General features: G+C 44.6%; 1 protein-coding gene across 1 annotated transcript; it reads left to right on the top strand.

Moving 5' to 3' along the window:
* The first annotated feature begins 402 nt into the window (after window positions 1-402).
* On the top strand, window positions 403-22879 carry LOC147435133 (uncharacterized). The gene is made up of 8 exons (XM_086488249.1): window positions 403-650; window positions 18265-18322; window positions 18388-18602; window positions 18753-18840; window positions 21331-21503; window positions 21617-21763; window positions 21836-21967; window positions 22085-22879. Exons 1-8 carry the CDS (start codon window positions 501-503, stop codon window positions 22475-22477), a joined length of 1356 nt encoding a protein of 451 aa, XP_086344375.1. The 5' UTR covers window positions 403-500; the 3' UTR covers window positions 22478-22879.
* The last annotated feature ends 1878 nt before the right edge of the window (window positions 22880-24757 follow it).

The following is a 24757-nucleotide window of genomic DNA, read 5'->3' as shown; positions in this document are numbered from 1 at the left end:
TTAGTTCTCACTAAGCCTCGACAGTTTACTGACAGCAACACAAAGCGTCCACCGTCAACAGAAGCAGGTAGAGAGAGAAAGGGCAAGGCGTAGGCAGAAGAGCAAGCGTTGAACGGGAGTTTTTTGTGACTATGCCTCAATAGGCACAGTTGGCGTACGAAACCGATGAGAGATTGGGGAGGCTGTTGGTTGATCTACGGACAACTAAACCTCGCGTGACCATGGCTTAAAAGACAACATTCAAGCCGCGATGGCGTTTCAAGCTAAAAGTGATGATGGGCAAACCATCCCATGGATGTAATAGGGGTTAGTCAATCGGGCATCTATGAGGTCCTGAGTGGATCTAGATGCGATTGCTAACTGCATTGTCGATAAATCATGGTCTAAGATCCGAATGAATGTTGAATGTGATTTGTCATGTGATGTCTTGTGATGTCAAAATGATGTGACTGTCGATTGGTACATATGCGGAAAAAAAACTCTCTGCGCAGCTGAGAAAGATGGCCATGGCTTGGCGCTCCAAGGGTTTCTTGTACATGCGGCGTGTACTCAAACGCTCACCGTCTCTGCCATCGTCGTGTCCCAATCCAGAAGCATGCTCGGAGTCGCTGCGAATACTGGGCCGAGTTCATGGTCATGTATCATCTCGGGTATTCTCATTTCTATGCTGTGTTTTCTTGTCCGTAGTATGTAAGGTGCCTACATGAGCTGAAGAGAAAGGAGGCACTCTTATCTGTCTTGTTGCCTGGGTTAGATGTTGTCGCACTCTGTGAGTCCACATCCTTTCAAGGTCCTGCTTTTCTTGTCAGTGTAGTCAGTCGTGTTCTAAGCCAAGCCTTTTTTTTTTTTTTGACTCCATGGGAAATGTTGGTAACGTATGCTCATTCATTCGTCCACTGCTATTGAAGACTTCTGGCCAAGCTATGAGGTGGTTCATGTCAGGTTATATCCGTTTTACCTGCACTGAGAGACTCCACCACAGCTTGGTAACACTTATCTTCAGCTAGGGCATGTGTGCCTAAGGAAGAGCAGTGTTCCTTTTTTACACCATGATTACTACAAATTGGAAGAAACGTGGAGGAGGTTTCAGGGCAGGGAAAAATTGACATTTTTGTGAATAAACCACTTGGAAGATGGCATGGCTGCTAGTTGACAAGCCCACTGAAACATAAGTACAAAGTGGGGTTTCATAGGCATGAAATGGGTCGCAAAAAAGTTTGAAATGTATCAAAATTGGGAATTAAAAAACTCGCTTATGTAAGAATACTTATTATCTCACTCTTAGATTCTTATAAAATGGGTTCAAACCAAATAAATTACACACATGAATAAGTACGATAGCACAAAACAATAGAAGAAAAGAGGGTTGCTCTATCTGTGTGTGTGTGAGAGAGAGAGAGCTGATGTAGAGAAAGAGAGCGAGTTTATTCTGCAGTCGACTCACACACACATCCAAAAAGGTCAACGTACATTGCACACAAGAGAGAAGCTGCATGGAGTTTGCTGTAACGGAATCGTACGAAACCAGTAGCGTAGGATTTTTTGATCTTGTTAAGAAACAAGAGTTTTACAAACTTTAGGTTAGCATGATAATAAATGGGTTCCATACGTAAGAAACGCTTTGTAAGTTTTGAACGCGTTTCGAAACAACACTACATGGTTGCTAGAAACGGGAAATGTGGCTCCAAAGATGGAATTGATCATGTCATGTGACTAAGCTTCATACACAATTGGCCAAATAAATAAAGCACTCTAGCCTCAAGTCATAAGCCAAGATCACAGAAATGATTCTGCATTCCTTGGCTTAAATGAGGTGGCACTTATATGGCTTATACTAGGTCATTTGTGTCAAAGTCGAGATGCGGAAGCGTAGTGTCACTGTGGCATGACCACCCATATAGATTCCTGATAAAATGTCATAAGTGTTCCAACTTATGGGGTCCCCGTCCGATGGGGCCCGAGGGGGCAAAGAATTAAAGAACTTCAAGCTTAAAGTTGTACCGACTTATAGTATCCCGGCTGAGGGGCCTAAAATCCTAAAGACCAAAAGCTTGCACTCTGAATGAGGTTTCGTAAATCGCGCTAACATGAAGACGTGGCAAGCTATACGAAAATTCTGTGTTTTGTGCTAGCTATGCCACGTGGCAGGCTTTACTGATTTCTGTGATTCACGTTGACAGCTTTTGAGAGTAGATGCTTTTGGGTTTAGTGCTTTTGAACTGAATGCTTTTGGGCATCCCTTATACTCTTTATAAGAGACATCGGGGCCTCACTCCGCAAAGGATCTGGAGGCAGAGTCTGAGAGTAGAGGTCCCTCGGGAGTTGTACTTTGAAATGATTAATGGTAAAGAAATACCGAAAGGGGCGCAAGACTTTGGGTCCATAATGATAATGAAGTGTTAGAACACATCCTTTCCATAATCCGACCAACAACAATGGATTGGTGCACTCATCCATAGTGTTTTAGATATGTCGGATTGGTTGCCTGCCAGATGCATGTGCCTTGAACTCTGACCCATGGGTTCAAACACCAGTAACTTGAACTCCAACATATGGGTCCAAATTAATTATACAGAGCACTTCTTGCTCCTCTCTGTCACTCATAAGTCGCTCTCTAGCTGAAGCTAGTGGCGGCAACTGCCCTGTCACGTGACACATCCCAACCCTATGTGTCCGTGGACAAGCTACACCATAGCAGGGTTCCCGTCAGTCAAGTCAAGTTAGATTAGAAGTGATCTGGCACTTTTGTGAGTCTATTCGTAGACCGTGCATGCCCAGTCCTTCGGTTGCACACAGCATGATCATCAGTATTCCCTTCAGAATCCATTAGAATCAATTAGGGGATTTTTCAAGTGACTTTATCCCACTTACCCTATTTTTGACAATTTTCACTTATTTAGTAAGTGACTTTTGTTGGGTACTCAGTAGGGCAAATTGGGTAAGTTAATATATAAGCAAACCCAAGTTAGCACAAATTGGTAGATGAGCCAAGGAGCACAGCAGGCTACCAAGCGACAGGTGTTCCCTCCCTCTCTCAGCAAGACCCTCTCCAAGCTTCTTGGTGAGGCCCATTCCCCCGCATCCTCAGCCCATTGGTGTCGCCCTCTCCCCTTGCAGTGCCTAGCGCTTTCCCCTCTTGGAGCTATCGCCAGCAAACAGGAAGATTCAGCGTTTTTCATCCAGCCACTAACGCCAGGCTATTCCTCAGTAGAACCAGCGTTTTTGCTATCTCTCGGCAGCAGTAACCAGCAAGTACTAACGCTAGCAATCTGTGGCAGATCTGCAGCAATTCAGCATTACAAATGCAAGCAAAACTCTCAGCAGCAGCAGCGTTTTTCACCATCAGTTGCAGCAGAAGATCCACAGCCAGTAAGGGTAAATAGACACTTGCAAAACAGTCCATTTTCAGCAATAAGAACTCTGCTGTGGCAGCGTTTTCTCAGCCAAGCTTATCCCCCAAAAACGCAGCCTAAGGGAACCCTAAACCTAGCGTTTTTTCAGCAGTCAGTTTCAGCCATTAACCCGCAAGAAACAGTCTATTTTCAGCCATGAAAACAGTCCAATTCCAGCCCGAAACAGTCCAAGGAATTCAGCGTATCAAAGATCCACAGTTTCAGCCCAAGTCGTCGTCGTCATCATCGTCGTCGCCATCGGCATAGTCCCATTGCATCAGTCCATTGCATACGCATTGTACACCTTTGTGCAATCAAGTAGACCACTCTTGCCGACGAGAGTGGGGCCTTCGGAGGAGGGTTTTACAACCTCTCGGTGTCGTAACTCTCTCTCTCTCTCTCTCTCTCTCTCTCTCTCTCTCTCTCTCTCTCTCTCTCAGATTGATGAGATCCCATAGTTACCCGGAACGCGGAACGGGAACGGCGACGAGATCCTCGCGGAACGGGGGAACGGCTAGGGGTCCGGAACAGGAACGGCGCGGAATGGGAGGTATAAAAAACACCCAAATAGTGCATTTTTTAGCTCCTTGCGTTTAAATACAAGGAGTATTAGAGTGCTTTGACTTTAATACTCACAAAAAACTCGTTTTGAAGACCATTCAACCTTGCTATGACTAGAGAGAGAGAGAGAGAGAGAGAGAGAGAGAGAGAGAGAGAGAGAGAGAGGGAGAGGGAGACATTTGAGAGAGTGGGAGGGAGAGGAAGAGAGCTTGAAGGCCTAAAGCCTTGAGCCTTGAGAAAGAGAGTCTTGAGAGGGAGAGATCTTGAGAGTGTGAGAGGGAGAGAGCTTGAGCCTTGAGGATTAGCTTGTGGAGAGAAAGGGGGAGGGGGTGCATTTTATGAGTCCTTGAGGCCTTGCACACTTCAAAAAGAAGCCCAAACATTTACTTCAATTTTTTCAATTTTTACCAAATTTGTTTGTAGCCATTGGCCGTTCCAAGGGAATTTCGGAACGTTCCGGAACGGCCGTTCCGGTTTGCACTGGCCACCCGAAACGTCAGACGTTCCGGGACGTTTCGGAACGTTCGAGAAGGGAACTGCCCCCCGGAACGTCGGAACGGGGGCTAGGGGGCGTTCCCCGGTAACTATGTGAGATCCGCCAGCGACCGATGCTGGATCTCTTGTGATCTAGCTATCCCAGCTAGCTGCTGTTCACACCTAGTAGTTTAGGATTCCATAGTATTTTATTGTGACATTTGTCATTTCATTTTTTTCATTGTTGTCATCTTGTTACTTTGACTCTGACTTTGTATCAGATCCACCACATTGTAACTTTCTGGTCTTATAGGTCACTTTGGCCTTTTGAAGACATTAATATAACATTTCATTTCATTTCATTTCAGTCTCATTCACTTGCACGCACAATATCCACTCACTTTGTTCGTAATCATAGCACTCTCCCTAAGACGGAAAGCTCTCTCTTTCCCTAAGAACTAAAAGGAACCTTGAGCAATAAAGATCACTAATCTTGAGAAAATACAACATTCATTCCGCTGCACCTAACATGCCCTCTGACTAGATATCTGGTATCGTGGCCACTACGATTGCGACTACATTTGCCATGCGGATTGTAACAAACTTGGGCACCATAAGTCAAGATTCTACCTCGACACAACAGAGATTCACTTTTAAACAGTTCACAAAGACGACACGCGCGACGTAGTTCCGTGCCTAGAGGTATTGGCCCCAAAGATTGGCGCCCCTTTCGGTATTTCTTTTTATATTAATCTGTGTTCAAAGTAGAAGAGAGTCGACGGGTGCTCACTCTCAGACTCTGCGTCCAGATGCTCTGAGAAGTGATGCCCAACCAACTTATTTATTGATACAAGGGATGCCCAAAAGCAGAGCCCCAAAATCATTAACTTAAAAGCTTCTCTCTCAAAAGCATTAAGCCCAAAAAGCTTTACTGCTAAAAATAATAATCCCCATAAAGCAATTGGCTCCAAAAACTGCCAAAAAGTAGCCAGCGCAGTTTACGGAAATCCGTACAATTTTGCTACGTTAGCAGCGTGATTTGCGGCGTCCGTACAACTGCCACGTCTCAGCATGCCAGTGCAAATTGCGGCGCATTTTTCAGGGACTGCCACGTCAGCCTGTCGGCGCATTTCTGGGGTTCTGTCACAAACTGGTGATGTGGCTGCCCAATACACACACAAGCAATGGACCACCGAAAATTACGTTGAAATGCTGATGTGGCAAGGTAGTACGACAGTCCCCCGGAAATAGCGTTGACACGTGGCAGGCTATACGGACGCCCGCGTTTTGTGGCGGGTTTTACGGCAGGCAGCTTTCTGAGAGAGAGAGAGAACTCTTTTGCTTTTGCTATGCAAGAAGATGAGAGAGAGAGAGAGAGAGAGAGAGAGAGAGAGAGAGAGAGAGAGAGAGAGAGAGAGAGAGAGAGAGTTCTTTTGCTTTATTTTTAAGAGCTTAGCTTTTGGGCTCTGCTTTTAGCATCCCTTGTAAACCCTTTAAATATGTGGGTAGGCTTCTCACAACTGAGGGCATCTGGACACAAAGTCTGAGAGTGAGCGCCTGCCTACACTCTTGTACTTTGAACACAGTACTTGTTTTAAGCCAAGTAAGTCGCGTCAACTTTTTTTTTTTTTTGACACACCATAGGGCCCACAGGGGGAGGTGCTTATCCCTTCCAAATATTAGCCATGTTACATGGTCGGGCAAGGGCCGCGTACCATCGGGCAAGAGCCACGTGTAGGCATCACCATGGCCACCTAATTGATGCACCACATGTTGGGAACGGCGGAGAGAACTCGTAGCAACCAGCTAGGAACCTCCTCCTCGGGTGACCCACCCCAGGAGGAGGATGCACTCGAGTGTCCAAGGGCAAGAGCCCTAGCAACGTGAACACCAGGTGAGCACAAGGTGTCCCTCTAGAGTGTGACCCAACGGGGGATTTGAACCCACAACCCATAGGTTGAGAGGCCAAAGCCTTACCGTTAGACCAACTCTTTGGTCAACTTATTTTATGCATGCCTTTTCTAAAAACATTTTTAAGTTAATAATGTTTTGTTTTATTTAGTTTTGTTTCATAGCAAACAAAGTGATTTAGTTAGTTTGTTTGTTTGTTTTTGTTTTTTCTTTTCTTTTCTTGTGTCCCTTGCTTTTATAGTTTTATGAGTGCTTTATTCCCTCTTATAATTCGTGAGTTCAGACTATTCTGAACTTATGAAGGTATACAGATTAATACAAAAAGAAATACCGAAAGGGGCGCCAGTCTTTCGGGCTAATATCTCTAGGCACAGAACTCCGCCGAACGAGTGTCGAATCAATTGTGAACCATGAACTGTTTTGAAGTGAATTGTTTGAGGTGTCACGGTAGATTCTCGACTTGGAGTGTCCAAGTTTGCTACAGTGGTATCAAAGCACGACCGATTTCTCTTCTACAGGAAATCTGATCTCTTTTACGCGGCACTTGTGGCTTTAGACAAAGATCAATTGACTTCCTCTGCATCCAGAGATGCGGGAAGAGATCACAACGAAGATTCACTGGAGGAGTATGGCGCGCCTCGGCCTACTCAGCCGGAGCTCTAAGAGATGGAGCGTCGACGATTGATCGGCGATGCAACAAAGATGATGCTTAATTTTGCGAAGGACCCAAAATTTGCAAAATATATGAGCGAGACTTCTTTCGATGAGGTGCACACACAGTGGCGGCAGACCACGGAACCACCCCTTAAGAAACCTCCTACTCCCAGGATGTACAGAGAGCAAGAATTAGAAGAGGTGGTTGATGCACGAATTGCTCAGCTTTTTGATGTGCAGAACAGGCTAAAAAGAACGGCAAAAAGCAGAAGAAAGGCATTGACTTCTCGGGTTATTTGGGTTGTCAGTCTACTTTTGAATCGGCAAGAAAGTAGAAGAAGCGTGTTCGATTTGAAGGAGTACCGAGTTTTTCTTCTTCTTCTTCTTCTTCTTCTTCTTCTTCGAGTTCTTCTAGCTCCTTTGACTCGAGCAAAGAAGACAGAAAAGTCAAAAAGCGAAGCAAAAAGCAAAGCTTCGGGATGGGCAAGAAAAAGGCAAAGAAGCCTAAATCTCGTCCCGTGGTTGATAGCTCTATGGAGGACTCGTCTTCAGATAGTTCGGACTTTGATGACAACAGCTTTTACCCAAAGAAGAAGAATTTTTACAAAGCCACCCAGTATGACTTTCTGGAAGATAAAAGCAAGAAAGTCCGAGAGTTTAAGGAAGGTGGATAGTCAATAAAATTTGACATTTTTTCTGGTTATAGAGATGCTTCGAAGGCTTTGTCTTTTATACAGCAGTGACATCGCTTTCTCTGGAGGGCATTACTCAGAGCACTCTAAGATTCGGAGAGCTGCCTCTTACTTCAAGGGGAATGCTCGAACTTGGTGGTCCATGCTTCTATTAAACAAGGCAGCGCCAGTTAAATGGCTGAAATTCAAAAGGCTTTTTATTTCTTCTTGGCTGACTCGAGAGTATGAACGCGACATACGAACTTCTTGGAACCATCTCCGGATGATTAAGAAGGATAGAGTGGACGCTTATTGCGAAAGTTTCTGGAGCTCTTTTCTACCGCCTCTTCATTTAAGAAGATCTCGTTCAAAGAACAGATTGAGCGGTTAACCTTGGGTCTTCCTATAGAGATCTGAGATCACTACTTGGAACAAAAGTCAGCTTCCATGCAGGAGTTGATGAGTCATGCGAAACGGGGTTTTGCCATTCATTCAGGCAATTTGACCTACCCCATAGATGAAATCATGACGCAAAGGGCCGAACAGACTTCGACAAATGAAAGTAGAAAGAGGAAGAGCAACCCATAAAAGAAAGAAAAGGATGCACGACCCAAACTCACTCCTCAAGAGAGAGCTCTCTACATCAAGGAGGGAAAGTGCTTTGGATGTGGGGAAACTGGGCATATCTCTACGAAGTGCCCTAACTAGTCATCGAATGAACAGGATGAAGAAAGGCCAAAAAGTTCCAAAGCAGCCGAGGGACGTGGCAGAAAAAGTAGATAAAAAAAAAAGCAGAACTGGTACCACATTTGCGTGGGACCCGAACCGAATCAAATGAATGAAAGTACAAACTTTGCCGTTGTTAGGGCAAAGGGAAAGATCAGGAAGCTCTTTTGAAGGAGCCAAGGCCAACTTCTTTTCACTTGAATTGGCGGCTCGATTTGGAATTACACCCGACAGGCTGAGGCTATAGGCGGAGGTAGTTCTAGCGGCACCCGGATGGGATGTTGCCATTATACCAATCATTGGCAAACTTCGTTTGCAATGACAGGGGTGTTTAGGGCACGAGGATTTCTACGTAATTTCCTTGAGAGGTCTTGACGTACTACTCAAAATCCCTTAGTTCGACAAGAACAACGCCGTGGTTGACTACCGGGCTGAGAAAGCGACTTTGACAAAAGAAGGGCTCAGAGATTGTACTTGATGAACTTCAGTTTTTTTACTCACTTTTTTTTGGGAGAGAACTGAACGATGAATGAAGGTCGAATATGTTTTGACCTAAACAAAGAACGCCAAGATTTTCTCCACACTCATGCCGATTGCTTTTCAGAGGGCCTGCCAGGCGAGTTGCCACCAGCTCGTCCTAAGGATCATACCATTGATCTGATACTTGGAATCACACCACCGAACCGGCCACCTTACCGTGTGAGCCGAGCCCAGAGATACACCTGTTCGGGACACATTGTCTCAATAGCAGGAGTGCAGATAGACCCGGCCAGGATAGAGATTATCTGTGATTGGCCCGATTTGGAGAATGTCTATGAAGCTGAAAGCTTCTTGGGCTTATGTTCTTCCTACCGGCGGTTCATCAGAAATTGTACAGAGGTTGCTTCCCCTTTGCATATCTTGACACAGAAAGGAGTCCCTTTCTCGTGGGGACCCACAAAGGTGACTGCCTTTCAGACATTGAAAGAGAAATTGACTACGGGACCAATTTTGACTTTGCCAGACTTGCAGAAGTCATTTGAAGTATATTGTGATGCTTGTGGTCGTAGTCTGGGTGCGGTCTTAATGCAAGAAGGCCATGTCATTGCTTACGAGAGCCGATTGTTCTCAAGGCCGGAATTGACAACACATTTATGAGAAAGAGCTTTTGGCGGTTATCCATGCTCTTAGTCAGTGGCGGCATTACCTACTCGGAGCGGATTTTACTGTCTTTACAGACCATCAGAGTTCACGCTACTAGTCACAGAAGCGGCTATCGGAAAAGCAGATGCGGTGGGCGAACATCTTGTCACAGTTTCACTTACAGATTGTCCATGTGCAAGGACATAAGAACTTGGTGGCAAATGCTTTGTCTCGGAAGCCGTTGGTTTTGGCTATTTTCGCGATACATCATAGGCTCTCGAGGATATGGTCGATCAATATGCCACGGATACAGATTTTGCAAACATTTTCACATGGATACGGGATGGGGAGACAGTAGCGGGATATTCCATTCGAGATGGCTACTTGATGAGGAAAACCATGTTGTGCGTTACACAGCCGTTGAGGGAAAAGGTTATGACTGAATGCCACTGTCCACCTTTTGCGGTATTGCTACCACCTTGAAAGGGGTAGAGAGGTACTTCTTTTGGCCGAGACTCAAGAAGAAAGTGGACGAGTTTGTGCGCAGTTGCTTGGTATGCCAGAAGGTCAAGTTTGACAGGCATAAAGCACAGGGATTGTTACAACCTTTACCCATACCCACCCGCCCTTGGGAAAGTATTGCAATGGATTTCATTTTTGATCTCCCGAGAACACAACGTGGGCACGACTGTTTATTGCCCAGATCTTTAGATTACATGGCATGCCTGAGACGATTGTCTCCGACGGGGACCCTAGGTTCACGAGTTTGTTTTGGACGGCTATTTGGGAGAACATAGGCATGAAGACGTGGCAGGCTGTATGAAAATTCTGTGTTTTGTGCTAGCTATGCCATGTTGCAGGTTGTATTGATTTTCGCGATTCACTCTGACAGCTTTTGAGAGTAGATGCTTTTAGGTTTAGTGTTTTTGAATTGAATGTTTTTGGGGATCTGCTTTTGGGCATCCCTTGTACTCTTTATAAGAGACCTCGGGGCCTCACTCTGCAAAGGATTTGGAGGCAGAGTCTGAGAGCAGAGGTCTCTCGGGAGTTGTACTTTGAAATGATTAATGATAAAAGGGGCGCAAGACTTTGGGGCCATAATGATAATGAAGTGTTAAAACACATCCTGTCCATAATCAGACCAATAACAATGGATTGGTGCACTCATCCATAGTGTTTTAGATATGTTGGATTGGTTGCCTGCCAGATGTATGTGCCTTGAACTCCGACCCACGAGTTCAAACACCAGTAACTTGAACTCCAACACATGGGTCCAAATTAATTATACGGAGCACTTCTTGCTCCTCTCTACCACTCACAAGCCTCTCTCTAGCTGAAGCTAGTGGCGGCAACTGCCCTCTGACTAGAAATCTGGTGTTGTGGCCACTGTGGTCGCGACCACGTGTGCCCTGGGGAGTATATGCTCATGAATTTAATGCATTTCTGGCTAGTCGTGGGATAAAACACCAATGTACAGTGCCATATACGCCTCAGCAAAATGGTGTTGCTGAGAGGAAAAATAGGTCTCTCACGGAAATGGCAAGATGTATGGTCAAGAGTCAAGCTTTACCACATTCGTTTTGGCTCGAGGCTCTCATGTGTGCCACTTATGTACTCAACAAGTGTCTTACGAAAGCGTTGCAGTCTATGACTCCATATGAAGCATGGCATGATAGAAAGCCATTTATTGAGCACATGCGTGTTTTTGGTTGTTTGGCTTATGGCTTAGTGCCACAAGTGCAACGCAGAAAATTTGATGATAAGGTTGTCAAATATATTTTTGTTGGTTATAGTGCTGAAAGCAAAGGTTACAGGTTGTATCATTCGCAAACAAAGCGTATTTTGGTTTCACGGGATGTAGTGTTTGTGGAAGATTCTGTTCAGCCCTTGCTGTCATGTACTAGAGACAGTAATGTAAGCTCACAGGACATTTATGACACTTTGTTGCCTCTTTTTAGTGGTGGAAGTTCGAATGTAAATTCCAATGAGGCAAATGTACAGCCCATGGGGGTTTCAGAAAATGTTATAGATCAGCCTATTATTGATGCAGATGTACATGATGTACTTGATGAGGAAAGGGCTGAAAATGAGTAGGCTAGAGGTATGCCAAAATGGTTGGTGCACACTTTGCGTGACAGTAAATTGGATGCACCTTTGTCTAGTCGTACTCGTTCAGGCTCTTGCCATGCATCTTATGCATCAGATTGTTATGCTGTGGCTGTGTCTAGCTTACATGATGTTGAGGAACCTCTGTTTTTTGATGAAGCACAGAATTCAGAAAATTGGATGACTGCCATGCAATCAAAATATGATGCACTTACAGAAAATGACACATGGACTTTATGTGATTTGCCTCCTGGCAAAAAGGCCATTGGTACGAAGTGGGTTTACAAGTTGAAACGCAAGCCGGATGGTGAGATTGATCGCCATAAGGCTCGACTTGTTGCAAAGGGTTATGCACAGCAAAAAGGCATAGATTATGAAGAGACTTTTGCTCCCACTTGTTGTATGACTACTGTGCGTTTTCTTTGTGCATTGGCAGCTCATTTTGATTGGGATGTACATCAATTAGACATTGTTACTGCTTTCTTGAATGGGACATATTTGAGGAAGGCTAAGTAACGTAGCCTCGTGGTTTTGTCAAGAAAGGACAAGAGGACAAAGTGTGCAAATGTAACAAGGCTTTGTATGGGTTGAAGCAATCTCCTCGTGCTTGGTATGAGAAAGCTGACACTCATTTGGTCAAACAAGGCTTTCGTAACAGTCCAACAAAAAGCACATTGTATGTAAAGCGTGAGGGTGATGTACTTCTCATTGTGGTTCTTTATGTAGATGATTTGCTGATCAATGGACCAAATGAGAGACATATTGCTGAATTTAAAGCTGATTTGAATGCTACTTTCAAGATGAAAGATTTGGGGCTGTTGCATCATTATTTGGGCATACAGTTTAAGCAGTGTGATGGTGGCAGCGTAACCGCGAAACGTTTCAAGGCCGAAACGTTTCACCCTGAAACGCGGTGTTTCACCACGAAACGTTTCAGTCCAAAATGAGAGCACACTGAAACGTGAGACTGAAACGTGGGTTTAGCAACTTTGAAACTAAAACTATGGTAACTTGTTGTTAGTGAAACGGCTTGTGTTTCACTTGGTGAGCGAAACGTTTCAAGGCCTGAAACGTTTCACCTGTCCTTACCTGCCGAAACGCGTTTCATGGTGATGCTGGATGTTGGTATTGCCTTGTGTCAACAAAGTTACATAGAGACATTGCTATATATGTAAGTTTGGACTTGAGGATTGCAAACCTATTGCCACTCCCATGGAAACAGGTTTGAAATTGAGTCTTCATGATGCTGGTGATCTTGCAGATGTCACTCTTTACCAAACTGCTGTTGGATGCCTCATTTATGTATGCAACACGAGACCAGATATTTAGTTTGCAGTCTCATAGGTCAGCAGATTTATGCATAGTCCAAGGTCTAAGCATTGGCAGGCTGTCAAGAGGATTTTCCGCTACCTTAGTGGCACTTTACATCTTGGCTTGTTTTATCCCAAGGGGAGATCATTGCCGCCAGACTTACATGCTTTTTCAGACTCAGATTGGGCAGGTTGTTTTGACACGCGAGTGTCCACAAGTGGTTTTTGTTTCATGCTTGGTAGTTCATGTATATCATGGTTGAGCAAGAAGCAACCTACTGTGGCCACTTCGAGTTGTGAGGCTGAGTACATGGCAATCTTCACAGTTACGGTTGAGTGTGTATGGCTCAGACGCCTTATGGCTGATTTGGGTGTTGGATAGGACACTGCCAACACTATCTACACTGACAGTTAGAGCGCATTGGCAGCTACGAGGAATCGAGTTTTTCATGCTCGCACAAAGCACATTGAGGTGCATTACCACTATGTCGGGGAGAGGCTCATAGCAAGGGAGATCAGCTTGGCTTATGTGCCAACACAGGACAACCTTGCAGATCTTTTCACAAAGGCATTGGCTCGTGAGAAGCTGGAAGCTTTCCGCAAAGCTTTGGGCTTACTCCCCTTTGTGGACTGATCATGTCCTCAGGGCATGGCACTTCCCTTTACTCATGTGCTAGCTCTTGTTCACCGCATCACTCCAGGGGGGATTTGTTACCATATACATGTGGTAGTGATGTGTGTGGACACACTAGGACCGCCGGGGCATTTTTTTCCTCTTTAAGAGGTTTTTTCCCCCGTGCATTGTATATACGCCCATCACTCTAGGGCTATCTATCTTTTCCATTGCACACTAACATACTCTCTATTGTGTGCCTTGAGCCTCCTTCGTCTTCTCAAAGCTGTGTGCGTTTGTCTGCAACCCTAATTTCAACACTTTTGGCATTGAAAGTGAACGTATTTTCCACCCAATCAATGAGAGGGTTATGCTCACGAAACCATCGAATGCCCAAAATCATATCACATCTTGAGAGAGGAGAGACTACAAATTTTCTACGGAAAGTAGCTTGTTGAACTGTAAACAACACATCAAGGCACTCTTTCGTGATGAGAGAGTCCATACCGGGAGCGAAGCCAGAAACCTCGAGAGGAGATTTCGGACTAACCTCTAGGCGGGCTTTCTCAACAAGAGAGGGACTGATCACGTCATACATACTACCTGGGTCAAACAATATAACAAAACGTTGCCCCGTCATACGACCATAACATTTAATGAGAGACTCGTCAATGGGAGGGTCAGGAGAAACTTGGGGTACACTCGTGATGTCATTGATTGCATTGACAGAGGAAGTGGGTTCTGTGGATTCTTTAGATTCATTAGAGTCAAGCTTAGGACATGTTCTTTTTATGTGACCCTTAATGTGACAATGAAAACAACGGCCTTCCTTAGAAGAAGTGCTTTGCTCTTCCGACGTGATGTATCCTCCTAAAATTCCTTGTGCTACCTTTTCATCTGGAGTGAGCTTAGGTTTAGCAATTGTGTTAGCCTTACCCTTAGGTTCATTGGAAGAGTTCTTTTCTGAGAGACTATTAGAAGATTGGTTAGAAGAGTTACCGTTCTTACCATTCTTCCCGTTCTTACCATTCTGAGGGTTCTGAGAAGTCTGAGAGGTACTTGTCGAAGTCTTGTTCTCCTTAGGCTTTCCCTTGTTGTGATTCATCTCCTGTGTGAGAGCAGTGTGAGAGCAATCGCTACCGCCTTGTTGAGATCGATTGGGTCGAAGATTTTTACATCAAACTTGATATATTCGTCTAACCCAAAAAGGAATGCCTCTTTGCGCTCATCATCCGACTTGCGTAATTGGGTACCTAGCTGCAAAACACGATTAGAGAAAAACATAACTGGCATACCATGTTGCTTGAGATTGCGCCAATCTTCTTTCAATCGTGCTAGGTACTGAGGTGGCATAAACCGCGCCTTGAGCTTGTCTTGGAAGTCAGCCCAACTAAAAGAGAGGGGCGTGAATTCGTCGGCTTCCTCTAGGTGCGCGGCTAACTGTGCCTCTTGCCATGCGTGGTACCAATTGATGGCATCACCGGCAAGGTACATAGCTGCCATCAAAACCTTGCTATTTTCTGTCTTCTTAGTTGTCGCAAAATAAGCATTAAATTGATGCAACCAAGAATGAATAACCGTAGCATCCATCTTACTATCATACTTACTGAAAGTCAATTTCTCTGTGACGGGGTTGTTGGAGTCCGCATCCCGGCTTGTGCCACTTGAGGAACTACCAACATCTTTGGCTGGGTCAGACTTCGAGGCAAGAACTTGTCGAACCAATTCTTGAGTGCGGAGTTCTCTTTGAGCCTCCCTATCGGCCTCCAAGGCCGCTCGTCTTGCTTCAACTTCCTCCTGTCTTTGTGCTTTTCTTTCTTCTCGTTCATCGTGCTCGTGTTCCAAGGCAATGCGAGCCGCTTCTTGTTGTATGGCAATTCTTTCGTTTCTTTCTTCGCGCTAACGTTTCATGGCTTCCTGTCGTTCTGCTTTTCTTTCTAGTTGTGCCATCGCAACTTGATTCGTTTCTTGTTGTTGTGCCATCATCTCCATCATCGACTTGACCATTGCCTCCATAGGATTTGGTACAAATCGTGGCGTAGATGGGGAAGGGGGAGGGTTGGAAAAACCTCCTGGTGGGGAAAATTCTTCGTCGCCTCTCTCATGCTCATCACCTCCAAGCGAAGTATCCATTCCGCTTCGAGTGATGACCATACACTGTGATCTTGGGTTCTGAAGTTCACGAGGAACTTGGGTTCTTGCGGGTCTTGGGTTCTTAAGTTCATGAGGAACTTGGGTTCTTGGGTTCTTGAGGTTCTTGAGGGTCTTCTTTTGCTTGCAATCTGTGTTTGAGAAGGATCTTCTCTTCACTCGAGTTCTGCTCTTTTCCGCGGGCGCACCCCTTGGCGGCCTTGCGCTCACACCAAGGTTGCTTTTTCCCACCTCACGTCGATTGGCCGGCGGCTAAGTGCACGGTCCGCTCTCAATGAGTGAAAAGAGGCACAAGGGGAGGTTGGACAAGCCCTTCTTTCTTGGTTTCTTGTCACTCTTCAAAAGCACGATTAGGAATCGACACGCCCAAGCGAACTTGGGTTCGTGCGACCTTAACAAGCAAAAAAATTTTCTGTGGTTCTTGTGGTTCTTTCCTTGAGTGATACAGAACACTGCCAAAGCTTTGATACCAATGTTAGGTGCTGTGGAATGAATGTTGTTCTTTCTCAAGATGAGCGCTCCTTAATGTGCTCAAGGTTCCTTTTTGTTCTTATGGAAGGGAGAGCCTTCTGTTCTTAATGAGAGAGTGCAATGATCATAAACAAAGCGAATGGACAGTGTGTGTGCAAGTGTATGAGACTGAGAGATAGAGAGAGAAGAGAAATACGACACCAGAGACGTTGTAAAACCCTCCTCCGAAGGCCCCACTCTCGTTGGCGAGAGTGGTCTACGATTGATTGCACAAACTGCTACAAAGTGGATGCATGTGACTGATGCAAGTCTAGGCTAGATGGATGACAACGATGGGGATGGCGAGACTGATCTAAGGGCTGAAATCTGAAACTTTGGTACTGCTGTCCGAAAACGCTGCTGGCTGAATTTTGCTACTGTTGAAAACTCTAGGGAAAACGTTGGTTTGCTGGTTTTTATGGCTGAAAATCTGCGAGTCTTTAGGGCTGAATTCTGATGGTTCTTAGGCTTGTCAAATGTTGAAATCTGCTGGTGCTTATCTGCTGAAAATCGCCATGCAAAGGTAGGGCGATCTGGGTTTTGAAAACGCTAGGGTTGCAAAGCCATCCTGGATGAAAAAACGCTAGCAGACTGGGATGGTCTGGCGAGGTTCTGTGATGCAAAACACTAGTGCTGAGGGCTGCTGATGAAAACGCTAGGGGATGGATGTCTTGCTTGGAGGAGAAAACGCCACCAAGGGAGGTTCTTACTGAGAAGTTGCCTGTTGAGCTATGGTGCTCCTGCTGCCTCTTCTGCCATTTAGTGCTAGCTTTGGTTTCCTTATATATTATCTTACCCAATTTGCCCTACTCAGTTCCCAACAAAAGTCACTTAAATTAATAAGTGAAAAATGTCAAAAATAGGTTAAAGGCATTGGAAAATTCCCCTGATTGATTCTGATGGGAATGCTTATGATCATGTTGTGTGCAACCAGAGGATATGCATCTACACTAAGTGACTGGTCATGCACAGTTTGCGAACAGACTCATAAAAGTGCCAGATCACTTGCTGATCTAGAGTGACTAGATTGCCTCAACCCTTGTCGTGCTGTAGCTTATACACGGACACATAGGGTTGGATGTGTCACGTGACAGTGCATGCCTATGTCCTCGGACGTTGGCCAACAAGGGGGAGTTGTCGGATGGTGGCTATGGTCGGGTGGTTTGTCCGACGTGTATCTATAGGCGGTTTGTGTAGTCGGGAGATTCTCTCCGTGTGTTCGTTTCAAGAACTGTCAGATCCAAACGAATCTGTGAGCTTAGGGGTGTTCATGAAACCACTTCATCAAATTTTTTTGGGGTTAAATCCACTTTAATTCTTATTAACATTGGAGAGTGATCTCTCTTTGCTAGACACATCTTTATCTTGTGTGAAAAATACGTTGTTCCTTCTCATAGATGCATCTTTTGATAAAAGACTCGCCCTACTTAAGTTTGAGGGGCTTTGTATAAAAACACAGGAATTAGTTTGAATCCTCTCACTCCAAAACTTTCCCTAGATGACGGCACATCCTTCTATGGGAGGCAAAAAATAGAAATGGTTATGGTTTCTCATCTCACTATAGAGATTAGATTCCTCTTACGCTAGAGTGTTAGTATTCTCCTTTGAGTGCCGAGTCCATCATTCTTTGCAAAGTATCTTGTGGGTACACCTTCATGCTTGTGTAAAGTTGAGGTAAGAGGCCCGTTTCAAACTTCTTCATCTTCTCTTCATCTAGGAATGAAATCATCTTAGAGAGAGAGAGAGAGGATCACGTAATCTATGACTTGCTGGTGCTGTCTTTGGGAAAAGTCATCCCACTCGTCTCTGATGCCTTCTTCCAAGTGTAGAGGAAAAGAATTCTTGAAAACCTTGACCTTTAAACGATTCCATTTCTGTGCTTGAGGTCCTTGTGAAATTTTGGAAAACCACCGCTTGCTTGCTGTACTTCTGAGGTTCATAATCACATGCTATGGTTTCAGAATTTGTCTTCATACCAAGAAGAACTTTGGCAATCTTTTGGCAGGGGTACACGAGCTATGTGAAGGGTTTGTGGTCATGTTACTGATGTGCCTGTCTTGTAGGAGGAAAGCTCTTCACACTATTGGAAGCAAGTTGGTTTGCGCCATTATGCCACAAGAGGTGCGTTGTTCTTTATAACAGTTTATACTACTCATTTGATCTTTATTAATCTTGAGAGGTTTCAGGAAGAAAGCAAAAGAGAGGAGTGGCAAGTCCAGATGAAACTGTCCTTGATGAAAAACATGCTGCTTTAGAAGATGCACTAGCTCAGATTTCAAACACTTTTGGAAAGGAGACTGTTATGTGGCTGGGAAGGAGTGTTACGCATAGGAATATCCCCATAATTTCAACTGGATCACTCGCTCTTGATTTTGCTCTTGGAGTCGGTGGCTTGCCAAAGGTAGCAAACAATTGTGGAGTTTGTTTTTCCAAATGGAAAATTATGTATCATTACTCTTTAAGGTTATTGTTTGCTTTTCTTTCATTAAGGTCAACATTTCAAGGTTGTCTACTTGCATAAGCCTTACTTCAAAACCTTATTCTTTTACAGGGAAGGGTCGTGGAGATTTATGGGCCCGAAGCTAGTGGCAAGACAACATTAGCACTTCATGTTATTGCAGAGGCTCAAAAGACTGGAGGTAATCATTTGTTTTTGGGGAGCTTCACTTGTTCCTTTTGCATTTAGAGTGCTCAATCTGAGCTTTTTAGTGGCCTTTTTATCTTTTTTGACTGGAATGTAAACTGTGTCCAATCTGTGAAAAGTAATCAATGAGCAAATAAAAATTGTGGTACTGACGTTTAAGGTAGTCCTGTTCTCCTAGAGGTGGTTGTGCAGGAATTTGCACTAATTCCCATTAAAAAGGCTTAATATTAGATAACATTGTATTGTAATGAGCTCTTGGATGCTGACTTTGCAGATGGTACAGGGTTGTACATGCAAGGCCCTGGGGTCAAAATCTTCAGAGGAGCCAGCAAGCTCCCGAGCCTTTTTGTGGGCATTGAGTGCACTGTAACTTGGGGTGTCATGTTGGTCTTGATTCGACAGCGGAGCAGCAGATTGTGCCTCTCCTCCTGAGCCTTTGGATAAAGCTTCTTCACTGGAGCTCAGCTCGTCTCTCGGCGGGAGGAAGTGGTGGCCATTCAGGTACTTGGGCAACAATGTGGTACATCACCTCTTGCTAGAGCTTTTGCATAGGTCAGGTTCATAGGCTTTATTAGGACTTTTCCTTGATCTCATCTGGATGGACAGATTGCTGGGGACGCTTATTGTTTGCAGTTTCCTTCAGGTTGGTGAGCTTTGGAAGGAGGACCTTTTATCGAGGATTCAGGCTAGAGTCCCCAAGCAGGTGGCCTCTCTAGAGACACCATGGATTTTTCCGGAGATGCTGAATGTGAGAGGTTAGGTTAGGTTGGTTGTGAGAATAGGTTTTGCATTGAGTATTTCGCAAGCATGGGAGTGGTTCCATCCTTGCCTCACTCAAAGACAACCTTCTTGTATCATAAAGGGACTCCTCCAGTGATGATATCCTCTTTCTTTGTACAGAGCACAGCCATAGGATCTTCCTGTTGAGGCAGTAGCTCGTGGGTAGCGGATCTTCATGATGAGGCATTCAGAGAGGGTTGAAGGCTTTAGGCCTTTGGGGCGCCGCTTCTATCATGACTAGAATGGGACTCTGTGAGTGGCTTTGGAGGGACCCCTTCACCCCCTCGATCACCCTAGGGTAGTACACACACTACTTGGCTGTCACAGCCAAAGGCGTGTCCAAAAATCTGACCGTTCAGAAATCTGAAAGAAAGCCTCTCAGAGGCTTACTGCTGCAAATGCTTGGTTGTTTTTGAGAGGCCTTCCGGCTACCTTCCTATGGTTGGTTGCGCATAGGGGGATGTCGATCAGAATTTGGTTTGCTCGCAATAGGCTTATCCTGGGTGTGGGTATTCAGTGGAGGCTCAATGGCATTGCTTATGGGACTGCCCTTAGATGCCACAAGTCCCGTGCCTGATGGCATCTATCGTTTGAGACATGACTCACACACTATATGACGTTTCTATAAGGAGCACGGCCTCAGGTGGCAGTACGGACCACCTGTTTGGCCCTTTCATCCCTCCTATTTTGTGGTCGAGTCATGTTCTATCTTGGAAAAGTCTTGACTCTCCTCTCTTTGTACATCTTGCCTCTCGGTGGGGGTTGATGTAGCCCACTGGGTGGCCTTTTAACTCGTAGAAGGATCTTTTTCGTAAAAAACAGATGTCAATGTTGCAATGCTTGCATTTAACTGTTTTCATTCACAACATCAATTCCGTGCCATACCTACAATTTATGAAGTGCACCATGTCTTGTGATGAGGAGAGTAAAGGGTCCCTATTCATTTTTAGGGCTCTTCCCAGTCTTTGTATATTCTGGTTCTTTTGTCGTTGATGTTGCCCATTGGGAAGTCTTTCAGCTAAAAGAAGTCATGTTGCAATGCCTTCACAACATGAATTCAGTGCCATGCCTAAAATGTATGAGTGCACCATGTCTTGTGATTAGGAGAGTGGAGGGTCATGAGGGTTTCTCATCTTGAATAAGAAACTATGTTTTTTCTGTTCAAACCTCATCTTATTAATCAAGATGAGGAATTGTGTGCTTCAATGTATCAAAGAATCAACTTCCTCCTTAGCATGGATTAGTTTCAACCAACGAAGTGGGGAATTTCAACACAACATATTAAGTCTATCACAATGTTTAAAATTCTGACTTCCTTCACTTCAGTCAAATAAAAGTAGAAGTCTAAAGACACAAGTCAATAAACCATTTGGGAAGAATCGTTTCAAGTTTGGGGGCACCTGTAGCAGACCTGCCACCTCAGTGCCTGATGATACATCAAATCGTATCTTTAGGATGTTGACTTCTTTACTAAGTGAATCAGCTCCTCCAAACTTGAACGTTTCAATCATTCCAAGGCTCAACAGTCTTTGACACTACACATGCAGTGGATGAAATTTTGGCATGGATGACTGCCTTGAGGAATTTGGGAGTTTGTTGCAGACCTTGTAGTTGCTATGTCCCTATTTTCATGTGTTTGTTTGTAACAGCATACAGGCTGCAACTTCCTTGTGCTCGACTCACAGAGGTTGACATGGTGCTGCAGGTTATTGTGTGTTTATTGATGCCGAACATGCTTTAGATCCTTCCTTTGCAGAAGCTCTTGGAGTGCGCACAGAGGATCTTCTGTTAGCTCAGCCTGATTGTGGGGAGCAGGCCCTTAGTTTGACAGATACCTTCATACGCAGTGGGTCAATAGATGTCATTGTGGTAGATAGTGTAAGTATCCTTATTGTGCACCTATTACATTTCCAGCTTTCTATTGTCTCTGACTTGGTTTTCAAGAAGTAAATATATATATAAGCGATTGTGAACTTTGAAGTTTTCTGTAGGTGGCGGCACTGGTCCCACGGGCTGAGCTAGATGGAGAGATGGGTGACGCACACATGGCATTACAGGCTCGCCTAATGAGTCAAGCCCTACGAAAGCTGGCACACTCTTTGTCCAAATCACAAACCATTCTCATCTTCATCAATCAGGTATACTGGTGGTAGGGAAACATTGTCTATTTAGCTACTTATAAATGAATTGGACTTGCTTACTGACTGTAGATTAGAGCCAAGCTGAGTCCTGGAGGTTTTGGTGGTCCTGTTGAAGTGACATCTGGTGGGAATGCATTGAAATTCTATGCTTCTGTACGCTTGAACATACGGAGGACGGGCTACATTAAGAAAGGAGAGGAGGTACTCTTGTTTTTTATCTCATTCTTCTTCTTGAGTGACTCTGGGACTTGAAGTTCCATCTACATAATCATGTAGATTGTTCTAAGAATTTCCTTTCGTGTGCCATGGCCATGGCAGCTTGTTGGTAGTAATGTAACAGTGAAGGTTGCAAAGAACAAGGTTGCTCCTCCTTTTAAAACCGCTGATTTTGAAATCGAATTTGGCAAGGGTATTTCAAAAGAAGGGGAAATTGCTGATTTTTCTGTCAAATATGGCTTCATCAACAAATCAGGGAACTGGTATGCATACAATGGTGAAAATATAGCCAATGGAAAGGAGAACCTCAAACGGTATTTGAAGGAGCATGGTGACGTGAAAGATCTACTTTTGACAAGAATAAGAGAGAAGCTTGTTGGAGGCTCAATGGATGAGGATGAGAGCAGCTCAAATGATGAAGGAACCCACTCAGAGCATGAATTTGAGGGTTCAGCTCTGGAGCTAGAGGAAACGGAGGAGGCTGCAAAGCATTGATCGGTTATGATGATTGCAAGTCTTTTTGTTAGTCGAGTGTATAAGATGATTTGATGTTTCTGATTAGATGCATGTTGTGCGAGCGTTTGGGAAAGGGATGGAACTTTTCCTACCATACCCTTACCTTGTAGTGCCAGTTTAGAGAGTCATTCCCCAAAGCACCACCCTCTACAACCACCCTCTACAATTTTGCCCTACTTGTAAATATTCAAATTTTGACAGTTAAGCTCTCAGATGGATTCTTGACATGAGAAACTTTTTCAACACAACTCACATATTGTATTCTTGACATATTTATGACCGAATATTTCCTCTCAAGCTGTATTCTTGACGGTCATGGTAACACTTAACCTGAGTATTCAATTTCTAAGGAAAGAAAAGAGGAGCTTTTCAGGGCTGAAACTTGCATTGTCATGAATTTCAAGGTATGAATCTTTAATCCCCTTCTCTTTCCCCCATTTCCTTTCGTGTGGCAAAAACATTGCAGGTTAATGGGTAGTCTTGCAACAGTTTTATGCACCCATCCAATCACATAGACCCTTCTTAGACCTTCCTTTCATGTGCGGCCGTTGCCATTGCGGTTTGTTGGGAGTAGTGTGACAATGAAGGATGTGAAGGAGGTTGTCCTCTCAAAACTGATAAGGGTATTTGAAGGTTTGTTGGGAGTAGTGTGACAATGAAGGATTCTCAAAACTGATAAGGGTATTTGAAAAGGAGTGGAACTTGCTGGCTTCCTCAATGAATCAGGAAATTGTTATGCATATAATGGTGAAATTTAGGCAATGGTTAAGGAGAACCACAGAAGGTATTTGAGGGAGCATGCAGACTTCATGTAAAGAATATGTGAGAAGCGGGTTGAAAATTTCCAACTACATTTTTGTCTTGTTGACCAGTTTTGTGTAGCATGTCTTATTGATTGGCTGATGTATGTGCACCAATTTTGGTGCTTGAATACCAATTCATTGTGTATGAAAGTCAAAATTGGATAGGAGACTGAAAAAGTCAAAAGAGCATGGTCCAGTGCTATTCCAACAGGTCTAGATCCCACAGTGTTTCTCAGACACCACAAAGGATTGCACACACACGATATGCTTTTACACCAGAGACCGACTCGGTGTATGTAGAGGAGATTTACAGACGGATGTGGGCAGCCGAGCCAGTTTATATTGTGAAGGAGATTACTACTATATTGATTGAGATCTTCCATGGGGCAGCAACAGAGGCATACCCACATACTCGACCAGATCAGCGAAGACGTTTTGGGAGCATACCTCAAAATAGTTGGTATGATGATGAGTGCAGAGAGATGAGAGCTCAGATTCAGCGCGAGCTTGTACTTGGGGTGATCACATATAAACAGTCTCGGATTGCTCTTCGGCGTCTAGAACGACAGAAGAAGCGGGCCTTTTTAGCCCAGTTGGAACGCGATTTGTATCAGCTCTTTTTGAGTCAAGATTCAGGGGAGGCCTGGCGTTTCTTCCATGAGCACTCCCCTCCTCCAGTGATTACTTCTCCCGAAATTTGGGGTCAGTATGCAGCATCATTATATACAGTACCGGGGCAACCGCCTCTACCAGACTCCCCAGAGCCATGCCCAGACACCAGTACCTTCTTTACCACTGAGATGGTGAAGAAGGCCATTGACAGAATGAAGACTAAGAGAGCATATGATCATGATGGTTTGGTGGCAGAGCACTTGATACATGCTAGAGATTTATTGTCAGAAGTTCTTGCGCGGTTGTTTAACCGGGTCATGTGTGAGGGACTGCCCAGGTTTTGGAGTTTATCTACTATTGTACCTCTCTTTAAAATAGGGGATCCCAAGGTACCAGGGAATTACCGTACTATTATGGTAGGGCACACATTAGCACGGTTGTATGCGTCCATCTTGGAGCAGAAATTGAGTAAATGGGCAAAAAATGAGGGCATACGAGCAGCAGGACAGGTTGGATTCAGGAGGGGTTTCTCCACCTTGGACCATATTCTTACACTCAGAGCCATTATTGAGGAGGCTAGGGCACATGGGAGACGGATGTATTGTTGCTTTGTGGATTTCCGCAAAGCATTCGACACAGTACCGAGAGCCAGATTGATGCGTAGGTTACAGGAGTTGAGAGTGCCCACAGAGATCATTTGGGGGATCATGGCTTTATACGGCTCAGTGATTGGCCACGTACACACTCCTGAGGGGATTTCTGACATTGTGCATTCCACTATTGGTGTGAGGCAGGGGTGTCCTCTGTCCCCTACACTATTTGGTATGTATGTAGATGAGGTTTC

The sequence above is a fragment of the Adiantum capillus-veneris genome, chromosome 18 (genome assembly GCF_014529385.1).
Source record: "Adiantum capillus-veneris isolate H3 chromosome 18, ASM1452938v2, whole genome shotgun sequence".
Classification (NCBI taxonomy): Eukaryota; Viridiplantae; Streptophyta; class Polypodiopsida; order Polypodiales; family Pteridaceae; genus Adiantum; species Adiantum capillus-veneris.
The sequence above is the reverse complement of the archived record's forward strand: the minus strand, read 5'-3'. Positions and strand labels throughout refer to the sequence as shown.

What these genes read in the sequence shown, in the direction of transcription:
- LOC147435133 (XM_086488249.1), top strand. Translation starts at nt 501, where the DNA reads ATGGCCATGGCTTGGCGCTCCAAGGGTTTCTTGTACATGCGGCGTGTA. An exon ending in ATGGTCATGTATCATCTCGG is followed by an intron (nt 651 to 18,264) that starts GTATTCTCATTT and finishes CCTGTCTTGTAG; the next exon opens with GAGGAAAGCTCTTCACACTA. An exon ending in GCGCCATTATGCCACAAGAG is followed by an intron (nt 18,323 to 18,387) that starts GTGCGTTGTTCT and finishes GAGAGGTTTCAG; the next exon opens with GAAGAAAGCAAAAGAGAGGA.